The sequence below is a fragment of the Lepisma saccharinum genome, chromosome 13 (genome assembly GCF_977018435.1).
Source record: "Lepisma saccharinum chromosome 13, izLepSacc3.1, whole genome shotgun sequence".
In the NCBI taxonomy this organism is placed as follows: Eukaryota; Metazoa; Arthropoda; class Insecta; order Zygentoma; family Lepismatidae; genus Lepisma; species Lepisma saccharinum.
Window position 1 is genome coordinate 62,978,651 of NC_139241.1, and position 22,401 is coordinate 63,001,051.

The following is a 22,401-nucleotide window of genomic DNA, read 5'->3' on the forward strand; positions in this document are numbered from 1 at the left end:
TTTATACTCAATATCCTATACCGTGCAGTGATGCTGTTATTGGGAACAAGCTTCAAATCTCACACAGATATAGAGCTTTGGAATTATTATAGATAAGTGATTGCCATGAAGATAGATATTCAATATCCTATTAGACACAAACACAGTATCAATAAATTTATAATATTTAATAGAACTGTGCTGTGATGCTGTTATTGAGAACAGGATTCAAATCATAGATAGGTGATTGCCATGAGGATAGATATTAGACACAGACACAGAAATAATATTTATCAATAAATTTATAATATTCCTATACCTGACAAAACTATGCAGTGATGCTATTATTGGGAGCAAGAGGATAGATACTAGACACAGACACAGAAATAATATTTTCCATAAATCTATACTCAATATTCTTATACCTGACAGAGCTGTGCGGTGATGTTGTTATTGGGAACAGGATTCAAATCATGGATGGGTGATTGTTATGAGGATAGATATTAGACACAGACACAGAAATAATATTTTCCATCAATCTATACTCAATATCCCTATACCTGACAGAGCTGTGCATAAAAACCTACAAAAAGCCCAACAATTCTCCTGTGCAGCAGATATATGTATTGTTTCTTCCTGCCCAACAATCCCAGATGCATGCATCCAAATTCACGGCCACAGTCAAGCACCTATTTGAATTCTGTCTCATTTCTAACAGCAAACACATCATATTCACATAAATTGGAAAATACAAGCTTGAACCTATCTACAAGTGATTCTGATTTTACATATTGTGACAAGTTTATTCTGTCAAAAACATAGTGCAATCAGTGCTGTGTATCATCCCTCTAGGACAATGACACATTCAAAAATGCAATGCTGTAATTTTTTAAGGGCATGTTCAACACTATGCCTGAGGATATTGTTCCTCTGCTGCTGATAATCTCTGTTTATTTCCAAATCCCACTGCCGGGGATACATGTTTGATTGTTTGCATTGCGGGATTGATTCCCACTGTACCAACCTATGTATGTATTATTGGGAATTTAAATAATTGTTTCTCGCACCTGCATGTTTCATTCCAAGAGGTTTTGTCTAGGCACAGTGCAAGGCACTTACTGCTGCAATTTCTGAATTTTTGTCTCAGAAAATACAGAACAAGCTTATTCAAGCATTTGTGTTTTAAATACCCAACAAGATCCGGGTGGAAATCATCTGCTCTGAACAAGTGCCCATCATCTGTGGTCACAAATTCAATATTCCCATTAAACAGATTGGGATTGGAAATTATTCTGTTCAAAAATTTAAAATGCATCCAATTTAAGCTCTGATCAGCCATGAGCTCTAAATCATAATCTTCATACCCATCACAACAATTGCTGTACCAATATTCATCAATCAATTTCAACCTGCAGAAATAATAATAATAGCTCCCAGTGTGGTGATGCACAAACAATCCACAAATTCTCTTAAACTTGTTGTACATAAATTTTTCAAACTTGCTGATGCTCTTCAGTGACAAGTATTGAAAATTCTTGACACTATCAAGCACCTAGTGCATTTCAGTCTCATTCTGAACTGTAAACAGATCATACTCGGACAGGTTCAGGAACCTAAGCCTAAAATCCCCAACAAGTGATTTAGATTTAATGTATTTTGAAATTGATCTCATGTCAAAAAATTCTGCATTATGACAGGCACAATGGCAGTGTGAATAATTCCCTGTCGCATTGGCATGTATTTTGTATGTTGTGTGCTTCAAGTGACAGGCATATGCATTTATGCTCACAGTTTTTAAATTTTTGCCTAAACATATACATGAGAATTTCATTGAAGTTTGTATGTTTTAAAAATTTGCTCATGCCTGGCTTAAAATCTTCAGGTAGGTATAAATTGCCCTCATCTGTAGTGACATATTCAAGAGGATTCAGGTCCACATAAACTCTGTTTGAGATTTTATAATGGACCCAGTTTAGACTCTGCGGCATAATTATGTCTATTCTGTGCACAAAACAATTTCTATTGCAATTGTTATACCAGTAATTATCATACATTGCAAATCCACAATGCCAATAATAACACTCTACAGAATAATGCACAAAAAATCCAACAATTCTTTTGCATGTATTGAACATGGATATTTCAAATCTTGTCAGGGATTTCAGGGACAGGTAGTGAAAAGCAAAATCACTTGAAAGCACCCACTGCATCTCAGTTTTATTCTGCACAGAGAACAGGTCATGCTCAGAGAGTCCAGAGAACCTATGCCTGAAATCCCCAACATGTGATTCTGATTTTTTATATTTGTAAATAGATCTTCTGTCAAAAAATTCCATATTTTTGATTCAATCCTCTCTCCCACTGCTCTGCTTTCCCTGCTGTTTCTGCTCTCTCTCTCTGCTGTTTCTGCTCTATCTGAAATTAAATTTTTAATCTAGATAATTGTTTCCCATAATTGCATGTTCCGCTGAGATGGCTCCCACCTAGAATCTTTGCAATGCAATCAGAGTCACAGTGTTTGAATTTTTCTCTTATGAAATACATAATAATCTTATTCAAGTATATATGCTTAGAGTACCACACACAATCAGGATCAAAATCATCCTCACTGTACAAGTGGCCACTGTCTGTTGTAACAAATTCAATATTATGATTTGTAGATATCCTGAATTTGTAATGCATCCAATTCAAGCTTGGATATGAAACAATATTCATCCTATGCTCTGCAAACAAATTATAGCAATTACTCAACCAATGATTATTGAATATTTTAAGCATGAAATAATAACCATAATTATCTGTGTAAAAATTCACAAAAAATCCAGCAATTCTGCCACACTTGTTGTAAACAATATTTTCAAACTTGCTTATATGTTTGAGGCACAGGTAGTGAAAGGGCAAGGCACTGTCAAGCACCCATTGCATCTCTGTTTCATTGCAAATTGCAAACAGGTCATACTCAGAGAATCCAGATAATCTGATTCTGATATTTTCCACTATTGTTTTTTTTATAAACGTTTGTTGAAACGTTTATAAAAAAAACAATAGTGGAAAATATCAGAATCAGATTATCTGGATTCTCTGAGTATGACCTGTTTGCAATTTGCAATGAAACAGAGATGCAATGGGTGCTTGACAGTGCCTTGCCCTTTCACTACCTGTGCCTCAAACATATAAGCAAGTTTGAAAATATTGTTTACAACAAGTGTGGCAGAATTGCTGGATTTTTTGTGAATTTTTACACAGATAATTATGGTTATTATTTCATGCTTAAAATATTCAATAATCATTGGTTGAGTAATTGCTATAATTTGTTTGCAGAGCATAGGATGAATATTGTTTCATATCCAAGCTTGAATTGGATGCATTACAAATTCAGGATATCTACAAATCATAATATTGAATTTGTTACAACAGACAGTGGCCACTTGTACAGTGAGGATGATTTTGATCCTGATTGTGTGTGGTACTCTAAGCATATATACTTGAATAAGATTATTATGTATTTCATAAGAGAAAAATTCAAACACTGTGACTCTGATTGCATTGCAAAGATTCTAGGTGGGAGCCATCTCAGCGGAACATGCAATTGTGGGAAACAATTATCTAGATTAAAAATTTAATTTCAGATAGAGCAGAAACAGCAGAGAGAGAGAGCAGAAACAGCAGGGAAAGCAGAGTAGTGGGAGAGAGGATTGAATCAAAAATATGGAATTTTTTGACAGAAGATCTATTTACAAATATAAAAAATCAGAATCACATGTTGGGGATTTCAGGCATAGGTTCTCTGGACTCTCTGAGCATGACCTGTTCTCTGTGCAGAATAAAACTGAGATGCAGTGGGTGCTTTCAAGTGATTTTGCTTTTCACTACCTGTCCCTGAAATCCCTGACAAGATTTGAAATATCCATGTTCAATACATGCAAAAAAATTGTTGGATTTTTTGTGCATTATTCTGTAGAGTGTTATTATTGGCATTGTGGATTTGCAATGTATGATGATTACTGGTATAACAATTGCAATAGGAATTGTTTTGTGCACAGAATAGACATAATTATGCCGCAGAGTCTAAACTGGGTCCATTATAAAATCTCAAACAGAGTTTATGTGGACCTGAATCCTCTTGAATATGTCACTACAGATGAGGGCAATTTATACCTACCTGAAGATTTTAAGCCAGGCATGAGCAAATTTTTAAAACATACAAACTTCAATGAAATTCTCATGTATATGCTTAGGCAAAAATTTAAAAACTGTGAGCATGAATGCATATGCCTGTCACTTGAAACACACAACATACAAAATACATGCCAATGCGACAGGGGATTGTTCACACTGCCATTGTGCCTGTCATAATGCAGAATTTTTTGACATGAGATCAATTTCAAAATACATTAAATCTAAATCACTTGTTGGGGATTTTAGGCTTAGGTTCCTGAACCTGTCCGAGTATGATCTGTTTACAGTTCAGAATGAGACTGAAATGCACTAAGTGCTTGATAGTGTCAAGAATTTTCAATACTTGTCACTGAAGAGCATCAGCAAGTTTGAAAAATTTATGTACAACAAGTTTAAGAGAATTTGTGGATTGTTTGTGCATCACCACACTGGGAGCTATTATTATTATTTCTGCAGGTTGAAATTGATTGATGAATATTGGTACAGCAATTGTTGTGATGGGTATGAAGATTATGATTTAGAGCTCATGGCTGATCAGAGCTTAAATTGGATGCATTTTAAATTTTTGAACAGAATAATTTCCAATCCCAATCTGTTTAATGGGAATATTGAATTTGTGACCACAGATGATGGGCACTTGTTCAGAGCAGATGATTTCCACCCGGATCTTGTTGGGTATTTAAAACACAAATGCCTGAATAAGCTTGTTCTGTATTTTCTGAGACAAAAATTCAGAAATTGCAGCAGTAAGTGCCTTGCACTGTGCCTAGACAAAACCTCTTGGAATGAAACATGCAGGTGCGAGAAACAATTATTTAAATTCCCAATAATACATACATAGGTTGGTACAGTGGGAATCAATCCCGCAATGCAAACAATCAAACATGTATCCCCGGCAGTGGGATTTGGAAATAAACAGAGATTATCAGCAGCAGAGGAACAATATCCTCAGGCATAGTGTTGAACATGCCCTTAAAAAATTACAGCATTGCATTTTTGAATGTGTCATTGTCCTAGAGGGATGATACACAGCACTGATTGCACTATGTTTTTGACAGAATAAACTTGTCACAATATGTAAAATCAGAATCACTTGTAGATAGGTTCAAGCTTGTATTTTCCAATTTATGTGAATATGATGTGTTTGCTGTTAGAAATGAGACAGAATTCAAATAGGTGCTTGACTGTGGCCGTGAATTTGGATGCATGCATCTGGGATTGTTGGGCAGGAAGAAACAATACATATATCTGCTGCACAGGAGAATTGTTGGGCTTTTTGTAGGTTTTTATGCACAGCTCTGTCAGGTATAGGGATATTGAGTATAGATTGATGGAAAATATTATTTCTGTGTCTGTGTCTAATATCTATCCTCATAACAATCACCCATCCATGATTTGAATCCTGTTCCCAATAACAACATCACCGCACAGCTCTGTCAGGTATAAGAATATTGAGTATAGATTTATGGAAAATATTATTTCTGTGTCTGTGTCTAGTATCTATCCTCTTGCTCCCAATAATAGCATCACTGCATAGTTTTGTCAGGTATAGGAATATTATAAATTTATTGATAAATATTATTTCTGTGTCTGTGTCTAATATCTATCCTCATGGCAATCACCTATCTATGATTTGAATCCTGTTCTCAATAACAGCATCACAGCACAGTTCTATTAAATATTATAAATTTATTGATACTGTGTTTGTGTCTAATAGGATATTGAATATCTATCTTCATGGCAATCACTTATCTATAATAATTCCAAAGCTCTATATCTGTGTGAGATTTGAAGCTTGTTCCCAATAACAGCATCACTGCACGGTATAGGATATTGAGTATAAATTTATGGAAACTACAGCTCTGTTAACTAGATATTATTTCTGCGTCTGTATCTGTGTAATTGAATCTTGTACCTAAGTTCCAATTCCCAATAATTGCACAGCTCTGTCATGTAAAGAGATATTGAGTATCTATCTTCATAGCAATCACCTATCCATAATAATTCCAAGGCTCTGTATCTGTGTAGGATTTGAATCCTGTTCCCAATAACAACATCACCGCACAGCTCTGTTAATAAATATTTTTGTAACTGTATAATTGAATCTTGTACCTAATAACAAAAATATTGAGTATCTTCATGGTAATCACCTATCCATAATTTGAATCCTGTTCCCAATAATTATATCACTGTTTTTGTTCATAACATAGTTCTAAGTTTAGCAAGGATCTGTATATTTGAATCCTGTTCCAATAACAGCATCACTGCACAGCTCTGTCAGGTATAGCGATATTGAGTATAGATTTATGGAAACCACAGCTCTGTTAAAATTGTTCCCAATAACAGCATCACTGCACAGCTCTGTCAGGTATAGGGATATTATTTCATGGCAATCACCTATCCATAATAGTTCTAAGCCCAGCAAAAATCTGTTTCTGTGTGGGATTTGAATCTTGTTCCCAATAACAGCATCACCGCACAGCTGTCAGGTATAGGGATATTGAGTATATATTTATAGATTCTGTATGCATTATTATTTATCTAGATATTATTGTGTAATTGAATTTTATACCTAATAACAGCAGAAATATTGACTATCTTCCATGACAATAACCTATTAAGCTCAGCAAGAATCTGTATCTGTATAGGATTTGAATCCTGTTCCCAATAACAGCATTATTGCACAGGGATCTAGATATAATTTCATGGCAATCACTCCTATCCATAAATCTGTGTAGGATTTGAATCCTGTTCCCAATAACAACATCACTGCACAGCTCTGTTAGGTTTAGGGACTAGATATTCATAATCACAACATGCAGCAGAGCTGTTCATAATTGATAAGATTCAGAACAAACCTCTATACCAACAAATATTATAAACACAACACCTCTTGCTCAAATATATCATGCAAAAGCTGAGATAGACCCGCTTGTAGAATGGCTTCACTTTTATGAACTTCCAGACAGTTTGGATTCTGTTTCAAATTTAAGAAACCTGAATTGGGAGTTTTGTTTGCAACCCGTACAATTCCTATATTTATAGACAATATATTGCACAGTCCCGAACTGCTGAAGCTCCAATTGCAGTATGTATGATATGTAATCGTGGAATCCATGCCATCGCTTGGAATTATGATTTTATGTGGTACGTGCCTTGTGATATTAATTGTATTAAAATAAGTGTGACAGAATCCATGGAATTAACTTATAATCTGGTGGAGGTTCCATCTACAAAAAAAATATTTTGTGTAATTATTTAAGTCCATCTTGTATTGAATGAGCCAGAATTGATATTGTTTTTAAGCAGGTACATAATCAACTCATTAAAATATAAACCAGAATTTACATCCAATTTTCCTGCCTCATCAAATATGGAAATTGTTGTGTCATCAACAGGCCCCCTGCTGTTTGTATAAATTCTATGATCATGGAAAAATTTGTAAAACCTAAATTTTTCTAAACTTGAAGTACTTTTTGTAAAAAAAGCAACATATTTTCCCCAACAACAATGCAACAGGTATGCATCAATTCTATGCCAGTATGTATTGGATTCAAAATTATCATATTCAGAACCCAATTCTATGCTCACATACCCAAACCCAACATCACTGTCAAGTACCCATCTTGCCTCTGTTTCATTTTGCACTTTAAAAAAATCATACTCTGATAAATTTTCAAATTTTTCCCTAAAACAATCCAACAGGTGGTCTGATTTTATATATCTTGCAATGTTTCTTCTTTCAAAATATGTTTGCATGTTCAGGTATCTATATTTCCTGGAAGATATTATTCTGATTGTTTTTTTTTAACGTTGAAACGTTTGGTAAATATTTACTGCTGTTGAAATAGCCCAGCCTAACATGTAATGTTGTTTGCAGGTTGATTCAAGATTCAATATTTCCAGATACATCAAATCCAAATCTCTTGTTCTTGAATTTAAATTGAGATTGTAAAATATATTGTGTACTCCATGATGTTCACATAATTTGTGGAGGGCCTGTTTCTGGTGCACAGGGTCAAGTTCCTGGTCTAGAAAATTACAAAATATGGCCTTGTTGTTCAGCACTGTGCTTTGTGTGTGTGTATGTGTGTATGTGTGTGTGTGTGTTAATATTTTTGGCTTTGGTATTTATATACAATTTCTTGGGGTTCAAATCAAAACTCTATGCTTAATAAAAAATATCAGTTGGGTTCAGCAGTGTGATTTGTGTATGTATGTGTATATATATATGTGTGTGTGTGTGTGTGTTAATATTTTTTGGCTTTGGTATTTATATAAAATTTCTTGGGGTTCAAATCAAAACTCTATACTGGGTAATAATTTGTTACACAGCATGATGCAATATAAATAAACCAGAAATAGGCCACAACTTGGCCACAAGTGGACCGGAAGTAGTCAAACCGGAAGTGGACCGGAAGTGGGACCGGAAGTAAACCGGATGTGGACCGGAAGTGGACCGAAAGTAAACCGGAAGTGGACCGGAAGTAAACCGGAAGTGGACCGGAAGTAAATATGTGTGTGTGGGTGGGTGTGTGTGTGTGGGTGGGTGTGGGTGTGTGTGGGTGTGGGTGGGTGTGGGTGTGTGTGTGGGTGAGTGTGGGTGTGTGTGTGTGTGTGTGGGTGTGGGTGTGTGCGTGTGGGTGTGTGTGGGTGTGTGTGGGTGTGGGTGTATGTGTGTGGGTGTAGGTGTGTGCGTGTGGGTGTGTGTGGGTGTGTGTGGGTGGGTGTGATCAAGATCAAGGTCAAGGTCATCTCAAGGTCAAGGTCAAAATAATCGAAAAAATAATCGCAAAAATAATCGAAAAAAAATAATCGAAAAAAAATAATCGAAAAAAATAATCGAAAAAATAATCGAAAAAATAGTCAAAATATAGTCAAAATCAAGGTCAAGGTCATGTCAAGATCAAGATCAGTATGTGTGGGGGTGTGGGTGTGTATGTGCGTATTAATACGTTTGGCATAGTTTTAAGTGTGGCCAAAAAACATATCAAGAGAGGCATATTTTTAACAAGTTTATGGACAACAATCTCACAGAAGTGCCTTTTGTAAGTGTAGCCTCTTCAATCTGAGGGGGGTCATACTTTCCCGGGAAATTCCCGAGGGCATTTTTACAAAAATCTTGGATTAGAGGGGGTTCCACACTTGAGCAAAAAGCTCATATGCTCATGTTGAGCTTGTTTTAAGTGTAGGCAATTCTGCTTGAGGGGGGTTCATACTTTCTCGGGTTTATAATACCACCAATCCCACTACTCACACGTATATCCAGAACAAAAAAAAAAATGGGTTCACAGATCCAGAACCAAAAATTAGGCACACAGAACCAGAACTGATAAATGGCCACGAGAACAGAAAACCAGATCAAGAACAGAGAATTAGGTAGGATTTCATGTGCCTGGGTATATTATTATCACGCAATTTTTTTGTCTCGGGTAAACTATATTTCCTGTGAATTTATTTGTTCTAACCACTAATAGACCCTAACCCCACCTGCTATTGTTTCTTTTACTTTATATTTTTTGTAGTTATTTTGATAATTAGAATAAAGGATGAACTAACACAATGTGTAATCAGACAAACATAATGATACATTCATGCCAATCAGAATTTAGACCTCGGACTTCTGGCATCATAGCATCAGCTACTGCCACTCTCACATGGAGGCCAGGTCCCTGTCATTCCATGCAGACCAATCTCTGTTTTCCTACATTTTGTTTTACTGGAAATGAAGTACACAGTTACCCACGACACTGATTCTTAAAACTGTGCAGGTAAATGAGGGCTTCATTCTTGTATGTGAATTTGCTACCACATTTTTCATTGCTAGAAACATTTATCTTTTGTTTTGTTTTGATAATTCATATTCTTAAATTTACATTTTTCTAGGCATCTTAGAACTTTTTTATACACTCTAAAAATATGGATCAAAGGTTTCCCTGTAATCAACTAGTATATACACTGATCGAATTTATATTCAGTATATTTTTTAATTATATTTATCTTGGCACTAATTCTCATTGGTATTTAAGTTGAAGCTAAGTAAAAGATTGTGTGTACTAATTCAAAAAGTAGTAAGTTTTTTTAAAATAATTAGTGAATGGAAAAATAACTTGTGTAGCTTATATTAAACATTTACATGCAAATACTAGTTGTTGCTTCATCTAGGAAGTATTGAAGTCAAATTACAATTGAGTACTAAACTCTGTATTTATGATGCTTTGTAATCCAGTACTATAATTGTTATTTATGCATGCTATGTGTGGTTCTAACTCATTTTTATTTATTTATTTTTGTTATACTTTCTTCAGCTTCTGCGTCTTAATGCAAAAGGGCAGCTGGGTGTAGGGGAGCGATGTGTGGATGCTGACAGCCAGGGCATCAAACTCGTCTTCTGCCGCCTCGGAACGGTGGATGGACCTTGGCAATATGATGAGGTAATTAACAAACCACTTTCCTCTTCTTTATTTGATGCTTGCATTAGATATAAGGTTTCACATGAAACTAGTGTTATTGCAACTCTGATTTTTATGCTCCAAAGTTTTAAGTCTTCCTACATTGTGCCTTCAGAACAAGAGGCTAGGTGACAGTGTGCTTTCGGAATAGGCTAGACATTTTTTAACCTCTCCTTTAAGGTTTTAACCTCTATGTAAAGTTCATTCCTATCTCCAAGAAATGATTATTTTCAGTCACTGACATGAGCATTTTATAAACATGATAGTGATGTAGTTTTTTGTAGCCCCAGTCAGGTATAAACATATTATTATGGCCACATCGAATAAAATATCAATGTTTTTGTAAAGAAACTTGCCATATTTTAGGCAATATATAAAATGGCATTTCAGTGTTAAAATAGTGAAGATTACACTAAATTAGATTTAAAAACCGTACTTATTACACACAATAAAGAATATCACAGTATTAAGTTTGTTCCTGTGTAAACGAGTCCATTTTTGTTCTCAGATTTTTCCAGCAGAATTAATCAATAACTCGCAGGATAATTCAGACTTCAGAATTTGTAGTGTTGGGAAATAGACTCTAAATTTTATATTTTAAGAGTTCATTTTGCAGTTCACATCATTTCGTGACAGAACATAGCAGGAAAATATACCACATACTTTTCAAAAGAGTGGAACAAAAATTAACATGACATCATGTTATTTCTCATTTTGTGTTTCCGTCAAAAACTAAATATGTATGCATGGCTCTACATATTACATATTGTATTTCAGGAATCACACACACTGTTCCACAGAACACACAAGAAGTGTGTGGCGTTGCATCCACAGACGTCCCACCTGTCCCTGATGCCCTGCGACCCAATCAACACATTCCAGCAATGGAGCTTTAAGCAGATTCACCCTTCCTGGTAGGAGGGCGAGCGTGTGATATTCTTCCTTTTACTATCCATGTACAAAATAGGCAAGGGGGCAGGAGCAAGGGGAATTTCAAGAAATTACCTCCCTCAGCACCTCCAGAGTTCCTCATTGTGCTCGGTGTGTAATATTTTTACGTATTTTGTTTAGGTTTTCTGATTTCCTGTATTTCATAAAATATCTTATTTATTGTAAGCATTAATTTAAACACTTGATCCACAAACCTCGCCAACTTGAAAAGTTCTTTTTGTATTAAATGTGTGTTTTTTTAAGTGTTTCTGGGACATTAAGTAAACTTAAGTGTAAGGTGTGATGATATCTTGATTTTATACACAGGGTACAATATCAAGGGTGATTACAGTACAAGGAAAGAATAAGTTTATGATGCAAAACTGAGACCATTTTTATGCCGAAATTATAGAGAGAAGAGAGATGTCAAAATAATATTTACATATTAAATGAAGGGCTCTGGTGTAAAACATGGTGACATTTTACTCATTTCTGAGTTCATTAAGAAAAAAGCTTATTAGAAGCTATACTGTAGATAAATTGCATGTTGTGTTTACCAATTTTACAAGGCTTCACTGAGTCCAGTGCAAATTGTATGACATGGCAATTTTACTCGAAAATTGAAGGATTGCACTTTTTAACTCAAAAATGACCAAAATGTCATTTACCATGTTTTACACCTGAGCCCTTCAATTACTAGTAATTGTGTTTAATTCTTTCGGGCAAGAAAGAAGAGCCACTTTCAGAATATTGGGTATTGGAATGAAACTTGGGAAAGTTTTGATCATGTGGTAGAATGTATGCAGAAGTATTAACAAACTGCTTCATTCTGCACAAAGATAATGTTAAGAATGCAATATGCATATGTTAAATTTATGGATAGTTTATATATATTTGAATAGAATATGAATGACCGTTATAACAGTACACACACAATTCCCAGCATAAAGATAGAGAAGTATAAAAGCTTCAAGTAAAAAACTGCCAGTGGAATATAAGATTTTTTTTTGTATGTTGCGTGTCCATTTTGAAGTTACATAATCAGAACACAGAATGCCTAGGAGACAAAGGAAACATTACTTTTTTTTGAAGACACACTAGTGTTGTTTCATTGTAGTAATTGAAAATACAACTGCAAGCTGTTAAAATAATATTTTAACTACACATTATTTTGAATATAATAGTTGCTACTTAAAACTACACAGCTACTGAATACAAGCTCTGTGATAGTTTCAACTGTGGATTTGGAGCGTATAAAGAGCACTTGCATATTTGCTTATGTCCTATAAAAGGCCAAAAGGATTTCGTATCGACTTAACCCTAGGATAAAATATCGTTCTCTGTTTTCTTGCCTTGTAGATCTTACTGGCATCCATGTCTACTTGTGACCCTAGACATTTATGAGAATTATTTATTTATTGTTTCTAAGTGCTGTATTCAATCAGTTGAAAGTTTTTCATTGGTGATTTCTTCTGTGCCCATTTTCTGCGTAACACTCCAGTAGGTGCATTGCCTTTATTGCCCTCTGTTGTCTTTGTACATTTGTAGTCTGTGGTCACTACATCACACGAGACATGGACATTTTGGAAATGTTCAGTTCACAGATCATCACCGATTGCTTATGTAACATGTATTACGGCCCTCTTAATTTAGTGCAATTAATATCAGTGACCATTTTGACAGCCAAACCTTTTCTTATTGATTTGCTTGGTATGCTTCGCTATACATTCACCTCCACCAGCCTAACGTTCCTTCTCGTTCGGAATTAGAAGTTTGTAGGTGCCATATGTCTATGGTAACTGTTCACATCCCATAGAAGTCAAATTTGAACATAATTTCTCATTAGAATCAACAAAATTGGAGCTCTTTCCAAACAATGTAATGTCCAAATCTAGAGAAGAACAGTGTGGAACCTCCGGACTTTGACCTTACAGTGTTTGGAGAGATTTTAAATTTTGCTACTGATGTGCTAAAGCCAAAACTTTATTACCACAGTTGTGTAAAAGCTACAGATCTGTTTACCTTACATTGTTAATACTGGATTCTAGCCCATTGCTTATAGTGGAACCACAGGCAAAAGGCAGACCTGCAATTCCTGTGGATCATATTCCTGCATGGAGGGGAGGGGCAGAGTGGAGCATGCTTCCTTATGGCCCAAGTTGAACGATGAAGGGGAAGGTGCATGGAGAATTTTTGGTCGAAAGTTCTTTTGTTCATGGTTGCTCTATAACAGAATTTTAACAGGACCTATAGTTCTGTGGATAATACATTGTAACAATATCCAGCTGTGTTCAAAGTGCACACATTGCAACATCTTGAGGAAAATGTGCAATCTAGTCTTTCATAAAAGTCTCACATTTTGTCTTTAAATTTATTAATTGATACATTGCTTTTATATTATTATTATTTTGTAAAACTTAATGGAGCTATTGCAAAGAATATAACTTTCCTTAATGCATGAAGGTGACATCAGAGAATGCTTAACCACATGGGAACTCTGGAGGTGACGTCATATGAGTATAAAGACTGTTTTGAATTACATACAGATGAGAAAATCAATGCACAAATTAAATTGTGTACCTAATGTGAGCTGTGAGTTTACAAAAAATTATATAAAAAAGGTACTTTCAAAGGAAACATAATCAACAAATACTGTGATAACTTTTTTTTTAAGAAATAAAATTTTGAAAACACATTTTTTCTGGCAAATGCTGGCAAAAATAGTCTGTGCATTGGAGTGCCCATTCTAAATTGTTATTTTGTGCAGTGGACTTTGTAAATGTTTAGTACTTGCACATTCCACAGGTTAGTGTGTTGTAAAAGTGAAAAGTATGTTGTAATTCGCATGTATTTATAAAGACCATTGACCTATTTATTTTTGTTGTATATTTCTCAAACTTCTTTCTTTTCTGGTATCAGATATTTATTTATCGTTGTAGTATGTGGTATTTGAGGTTGTAATTATTTTGGGTAAATTTATTATAATTTTGCTGTTTGTACAGTCACGGTAAAAGATTCTGAGTCAGTCCTGTAGGTAGTGTGTGTGTGGCAAGTTGCACATGTACTAGTTGACAGCTTCAAATTCAGTGAGGTGATTGGTATCAGAAACTTTTGCTTAAGACAGTGAGTGTGTCGAAATTTCCCAGACTGCAGCTCTTAACAATACAATCATCCACAAATTGGGTCTTGGAAATATACTCTTCATCCTAGACATCAACCAATGTCATCTTAAATGACGTGACTACTAGACAGGTCACCCAAGATTGATAAATACGAGGGATGATCTAAATGTTCCTCATGGCTCACGCTCTCTTCAGTGGGTACCTGAATTAGGGAGGGAGAAGCCTGCATGCATGATGGGTCCTTATGCACATACACGTTCATTGCAAGCAAAGGTTGCCATCTGAACAATTTAAATGCAGTTCTGGGAAGTTTTTGGTAATCCCATGTAATTCGGCTTAGCATATGTACATTATTATTTGTTTTTCTTACATAATTTGAGAGAATTTCATGTACATTTTTTATAAGAGAAAATCTCCAAGAACATTGTCAAGGGCACTCCATTCTTGGAAAGAATATAAAACATTGTAAGAGGATTATTAATGCCTTACGCAACAGAATTATGCATATCATACATATCAATTGGTTGGTCTATCTGCCATAATTGTTCAAAGCTAAATATCTATCTGGTTTATACTTGAATATAAATATATATATATATATATGTATTACATACATACACATCATAATCTCATTGTTGAATGCTGCCAAGTGTGTAAATACCTTGGGCATCATTTTCCATTGTTGTATTTTTGTTTGTAGAATGCATCTTGAAGTGTGTATTTATTTATTTGCATTATTGCCCCTTATTAAAACATTTTTATTTTTACTAGTTTTAAAGTTTTAGGCCAAGAGTTGAATTTGTAAACAAAAAGAAAACATTTGGCACTGAAATAGAAATGGGGAGGGGGGGGGGGAGAGAGGTTCCGAGTTTGAAAGCAGAAAAAGATTTAAACTCTTAAATGTGGGAAGGTTAAAATTGTAACTTAGAACAAAATTGCTATTGGACAGAGGAGACCGACCACTTATGTTTGCAAGGAGGAGAAAGAAGAAAATACCATAGGGTAAAGATTATGAAAAATAATTTATTTTCAAAGTAGAATGAGATGTATAAGTATTCCCAAGCAAATTGTACGTCACCATTTTTATTCTCTTTGTTTTACCCTATGAGACTTGAAGAATTGAAACTAAATATCAAACCAATTTCTGTCAACCTCTGCACCAGTACATTTTTAACTGTGAAAACACACAAGATGAAAGACAAAAATAGTCATGAACAATTTACCGAGAAGTACTCTTAGGGCCCTGTCATGCTGCTAGAATGTGAAATGTTGCTCTTCGTTGGCTCGTTCCCTAGCTTAGACCATAATGAATGTGCACAGTTGCTAATAGAAATTGTCAAAAAACAGCTTCTGATGACATGACATAAGAAACATTGGAACTGGGATCTAAATTTCTTTTAGGTTGCATTTTTCTTATTACACTTTATCACATTATGTTGTAATTTGAGAGACTTAGGGCACATTCCAAAAGTTGCACGAGTTTAAAGCGTTCACCGAGTTATGGCCACTGGTTTAAAGCGTTCGAGTTATGGCCACTGGCCATTCCACAAGGCTTGTAGTGAACTTGAAGTTCGTTATGGTGTTGTTCCTTAAGTAGAGTTTCATGCGATATGTGAAGTTCATTCTCACGAAATGCATGGACCGGAAGGCTGGTTTGTTCAGTTAAAATCGTCTGCTGCTTGCAGACAATGCACATGCATGATGGCTTTAAACTACGCTAGTTCGGGACATACAACTTCAGTTGAACAGAGAGAGAATTATGAAGCAAAATGCACAAGATGAATGTTTCTCAACTGTTCCTCAACTGTTCTTAAAATGTGATTAAAATGAGTAACAATGCCTGCAGTAGAGTTTATTTCTACTGGATGCCATGTGGAAACTTTCTATAAACGAAACGCTAGAGCATTCCTTAAATATGTAAAATAACCGATTTCACCAAGTTCATGAGCCCAGTTATCTTCGTTTCATTCGTTCATTTCATTAAGACTTAAAGAACATGCCTTTAGTACACTGTTGAGCCAATGCCTGTAAGTCCTATGCTGGAACATTTGAAACAGGCATTGACAGATGCAAATGCTGCATTAATACCTGATGAACATTGCAATGACAACGTATTTAAAAAAAAAAGACGTGCAATTTTTTTGCTAATAATCGGTTGAACATTAAAATTTATTTATGTATTTTAATTAAATGGTTGTAATGAATTGTAGCTTATATTTATTAGCTGTATTAATACACTAAAAGGAAGTATTCAGTTATCTGCGAAATAGTTTTTTTTAAATGTTCTGGTAATTTTAGTGGGCACTGCCGTTACCAAGAGGATGTTGGCATTGACCATAATAAAAGCCAGCTTCACGTATAAGTGAGTACTCCCCTTTTGTGTATTAATTTGCTACCCCATCTTTCATAGCCTGAAACATGAATTGTACAAGTTGCATTTACAATGTTAAGCATGGGTTGTCAAGTTGTATGTAACTGGTAATCCTTACTTGATGATTGGTGGGAGGAAACAAAAACTGTTCTTCAGATGTCTGCATCTGTTTTACCTGTAAAAAAGACAAGAAATTTGTGCTCATATTATCTGTAATCATTTCATCACATCACACTTTTAACTAAATATGCCATTAAAAAGAAGACTGCCATGAACTAATGTCTTTGTATCAGAAAGGATAAAAGAAAGAACCTTAACGTGTATAAACAAATAACATAATATAGAAATGGGTGTGGGGGAATTTGTTTTTCCAATTCATGTGGCATTTACAAGAGACTGTTGTATGTGCAAATATTTTTGTCGTGTGAACACTGTTTATTCTGTAATTCTACAAAGACTGCCCTTATTTTATCACTGGCAAATGTGACATTGTTGTAGAAGTTACAGTCCATTTCCAAGGCATATCAGTATTGTGCCTGTACACTGCAAAATGCCTTACAGACAACACAACCTCACGTGAAAAACTCTGAAACAGTGTTGTATATCTAATGAAAATATCTTGGTATGTTTATATTGAAATGTTTATTGTTAAATTTGAGACGGATGAAAGTTCTTGTGTTCTGTGAACATAGATGAAAACAGGGGAGGACTTAGAGTGTATTGTTAATGGTATCACTTGACTTGATCTTTGCTGTTTCTTCACAGGCCATCAATAAGTATCTGTGAAAGTATATTATTCATGTTTTTACAGTATTTTTGCAGCGGTTCTTAATCTGTGGTCCGTGAATTACTAGGGGTCCATGAAAGTTGGACGAAATTTAAGAAACTTTTATGTTTATCACAAAGGTTAAAGGATAAATAGACTGTCATTTGTTGAATAAACCAATGTAAAAAATAAATATCTTTCACAGCTTGCTAGAGGTAAAAATATAACAATATTTAATGTTTTTGATTGTTTATAGTCCACTTATTATGAAATCAACATTTCCAGATCGTCAATAACCTTAATGCAGTGTGTTAGTTGCAAACTTTGATACAAACATAAAAACAGTTAGACACATATCTAGAAATATATTTTGGGGGATTGGCTTGTAATTTAGATAGCATACCTAGTACACAGTAAAAATTAATTCTCAATGCTGTTTTGAAGGAAAAGTACCGTTCCAATTATGTTGGTGTGTATCTGGATAAAAACATACTACTTACAACAAAAAATTCTCGTGTAGAAATTTTTAGCGAAAAAAGCAGGCTCAACCAGAACTCAAAAACCTAGGTCTCTGGCATACTGTGCCATTGCTATACCAACTAAACTACCAAGCTAGCCCCGACTTTGCCTGATTTTTCACTGTTAGGCAAAGCCAGGGATGGCTTGGTAGTTCAGTTGGTAGAGCAATGGTATAGTATGCCAGAGACCCTGGTGTTAATGTTCTGGTCGAGCCTGCATTTTTCGTGTGTGCCAAATCATAAGGAAAATAATTTCTTTTTCAAGCATGAAATTTTGGGAAGGGGTAAAATATAGGAAAAGCATGTGGCAATTGTGAGACAAAAGCAGCATATTTATTTTCATCAATCATGAGAACACTTCATATATTGTATTTGATACTTACTTAGCAGAAAATCATTCATAATAGAAAAGAAGCATGCATCTCACGCTCTCAGCAATTGAAATGCAGAATTACCTATTTCATTTTCATTGTTAATCTCCACTTTCATCATGCTGTTTACATAGATGTAGATTGATTGATTTCATTGTTGTTTTATCTCCACTTTGTGCACAGAAAAGCTAATCAGGACGACCTACAGTTTATAAAGTGAGATCCGAACCACTGTGCCATGTGCCTCCACTGGGTATCGAACCCGGGACTCCTTGATTACAAGGCGATGTTACCAAATAGGTATAGACTGTCAGTATTTATACATAGACGCACATCAATGGTTGGAACTTTTAAAGACAGCTTCTCAGATTAAGTGTGTTGATCGCTCTTTAGAATGCTTACAGCTGAAACATGGTAGCAATGGATACACTGAGCTGTTCCAACACTCAGTTCAGCATTTCAAGTCTATTTTCCTCTGTACAAATTCACTTTTCCAAATATTATTTTCATATGAGAGGACCAATGCTCAGCTTCTAAGTGCTAAAGTAAAATTATTACTGAAGCTTACATTATATAATCTTGGAGTTCATTGCTTATTGATGGCCTTGCATCATTTATAGAAGTATTCATGTGGTTAAATAATATTTTACAGTGAATAAAAGTGTTAAAATCAAAGAGAACTGCAGATGTGTGTAGTGAAACAAACTTGCAGCTATGGTGTACATGAGTTTTTTATTGCTCTGTGCATAGATGGTTGTTCATTTGCATGTACTGTGTCTCAGTTGATAACATTGCTTCAGAACATTGTCTTTTGAATGTGCAACATTGTCTTTTGAATGTGCATTTAGAATTAATTTAGGTTAACAGTGTCATGAGAATTACAAATTTTATAATTGTTAACGATTGTTAAAATTAGTTTCTGCTATTGGAAGCTATTATGCTTAAGTGCCTTTATGTAAAAGAATTAGTGATATGACCCATCTGAAAGTACAGAGTGAGACAAAAGTCAGGTGTCGTAGGATAACGAATACATGCATACAAGCATATACCTAATTGAATGCATGCTTCAATTTGATCCGCCCAGTTGCATAAGATGTCTGCTAGTGTGATGGAATGATTTGGGATTTGACATCTATGATCCTTTATTTGAGGTGATCTGAGCTCTAAATTTTTCTTAGCATACACAATGGTCTTTACGTGTCCCCACAAGTAAAACTTCAGGGGTGTCAGGTCTGGCAACCATGTACCGTGACTTTTCCCTCACCCTGTAGTTCCTTTTGAAGAAAAAATTATTTGTGACTACCAACATATATTAATTTTAGTTTTATTTTAGTTCTGTATAAATAAAACCAGTTTCACATGTGGCGTATGGCTGGCAAATTTTACGTAAATGCACTTATTGGTACTAGTTTACAGTAGCTAGAACTGTATGGCAGAAATTGACCTCTTAAGTACAATCTCAATATTTTGGTGTATCATTACACAAATGGCAGATTGGTATGTCAGTACTTGTTGTAAGGACATCTTGTTGCATATTGTATTTGATCAGGAGGGCAAGTTTTTCGTTTCTGAGAGAACTACTATTGTGTGTGTGTGTCTTGTCATTGTTAATAGTGTGTTTTGTATGCTAGTGGAATGTATGTGATCTTTTCCTATTTTTCTAGTTTGGTATTAGGGCTTTTGTGTGTACTCTGACATTTACAAAATATGCAAGGACAGTTGTTTTTGTGAAGAACAGCGTAATTTGCCATTCATGTTTTACGAATTTTATATCAAACAAAACAAACATGCTGCTTGAGAACTGACAGAAATTGTGTAAATGTAGTTAGTATGAAAGGAGGAAAAAATGGTTTTGTGATGTTTAGAATCTAAAACTTTGCAGCGAATAGTTAAATGTGTATTTGCTATCCTTACAATGGTGTTGGTATGTGCATTTTATATGTGATAGAAATTATTGTACATCATAGACAATGTGCATTGACTGTTTGCAGAATTATGGTTGTGGCACATTTAATTTTGATTTTGTTACAATTTTTTGTGTTGCAAGAAAGTTTTAGTTTCTTGCTACACTAGTACTAATAGAATTACATTTTTTTTTCCAAAATTTGTGATTATTTGTTATTAACATATTAACTGTTAGATGAAGTTACGGAAAAAGTGGGTGATATGAGCAATAAAGTATGATTGGTGTATTTATCTAATAATAATGTTTTTATTTTTCTTGTAAACTACTTCCAGTTATTTTGTATTTAAAGTTGATAATGTGGTAGTGTTAACGTGTGGTCCACAAAACCCTCCCAAGGAGGCAGCCATGTCCTCACAGGAGATCCAAGATGTCAGGCCCATAGCCAGAATTGATCTCTAGGGGAAACTCAATGGTTATTGGAGGCTTTATAAACCAAGCCCATTTTCAAAAGATTAATACTATTATATGAAGGTAAATTATGTGTGGAGGGGAGGGTGTTCATTAAGTTAATATATGACACAGAAAATGTAGAAATATCATTCAAATACATACAGCTTTTTTATTTCAATATCTTGCATGCATCTCTTCTTCCCACTCATTGCTGAAGCCGAGAGAGTATCCTAAATATTACCTGCTACTTTGACTTTGGCTTGTAAATCAGATGGACAAATGTGATCTCTGTTCTTTGTGTTCTGTGAATTTAACCTTTGTCAAGTTTTGAGCAAAATAATATCTGCTGTCTACATTTTTTACTTGTCCCTTGCAAACAAATTTTACAAAGTAGTTTTACCAAACATCAGAGGGGCTAATGGCAATGCCAGGGTAAGGGGGCTCAACCCCCCATGGCCACCATGCTGCAAGAAGGATCAAGGAAAATAGACTATCAATTGTCAATTTAACTGATTTGAATATTAAAAATGCTTATATGTTTCATGGTCTGCTAGCAGTAAAAACATGACAATATTTTCATTTTTTAGATATTCGTTATTATACAGAGCCACTATTATAAAATCCACACTTCCAGATTGTCAGTAACCCACACATGCAATGCATACAAGACATGTCCCTGGCAGAGAGGTTAGCACAACAGACTATGGTGCTATACCCTGTCCCAGCTAACTAGAGCAGGGCCGCGCATATCAGCAGAGGAGGAGAAAAATCGAGTGGTGAAAGGGCAGCGTTCCAACCGTACGGTCCTGACCGTACATGTACGGTGCAGACCTTTATTCCGTACGCTAAATGCACGGCTTGTCAAAATTTGCTCTTGCAGTTTTATCCCTAATATTTCCCTAAGAAATTCTTAAACCAATCGTACGGACCTGGAGACAAAAATACGGTCCGTTTGCCATGTGCATTCGGTGTTATCCTTTTCAAAAGTTTGCAACGCTGCATATTGAAGGAGGAAATTGGAAAAACTCCCGTAGCCCATTACATAATCCCGTTTATCTCACTGTTCATTGGTGGAGCCGTCTCGTGTCACTACTTGCGCAGAGACTTGTTCTCATTCCCCTGGTCTACAGTTCGCTGGTATGGATAATAGGGTTTCTGGGTTCAAATTCCAATCTGGGCATGGGCATTCTTCGTGAATGTCCCTTCGTCAATTTCATCACTCATCTTTGGCACAGTGGTAGCATCATCGCCTTGTAATCAAGGGGTCCCAGGTTCGATACCCGGTGGAGGCACACAGTGGTTCAGATTCTACTTTAAACTGTAGGTCCAGTCCCAATTAGTCTTTCTGTGCATAAAG

The 22,401-nt window shown here is 35.2% G+C and overlaps 1 protein-coding gene across 2 annotated transcripts in view; it reads left to right on the forward strand.

Moving 5' to 3' along the window:
- Pgant7 (N-acetylgalactosaminyltransferase 7) overlaps positions 1-18,141 on the forward strand; it is a 53,162-nt gene extending 35,021 nt beyond the window's left edge. For both annotated transcript variants that reach the window (XM_083134326.1, XM_083134327.1), the window contains exons 11-12: positions 10,467-10,592; positions 11,388-18,141. In XM_083134326.1, coding sequence (XP_082990452.1) covers positions 10,467-10,592; positions 11,388-11,528 — 267 coding nt within the window. In that variant the 3' untranslated portion in view covers positions 11,529-18,141. The remainder of the gene's footprint in view (positions 1-10,466; positions 10,593-11,387) is intronic.
- Positions 18,142-22,401: the final 4,260 nt, after the last annotated feature.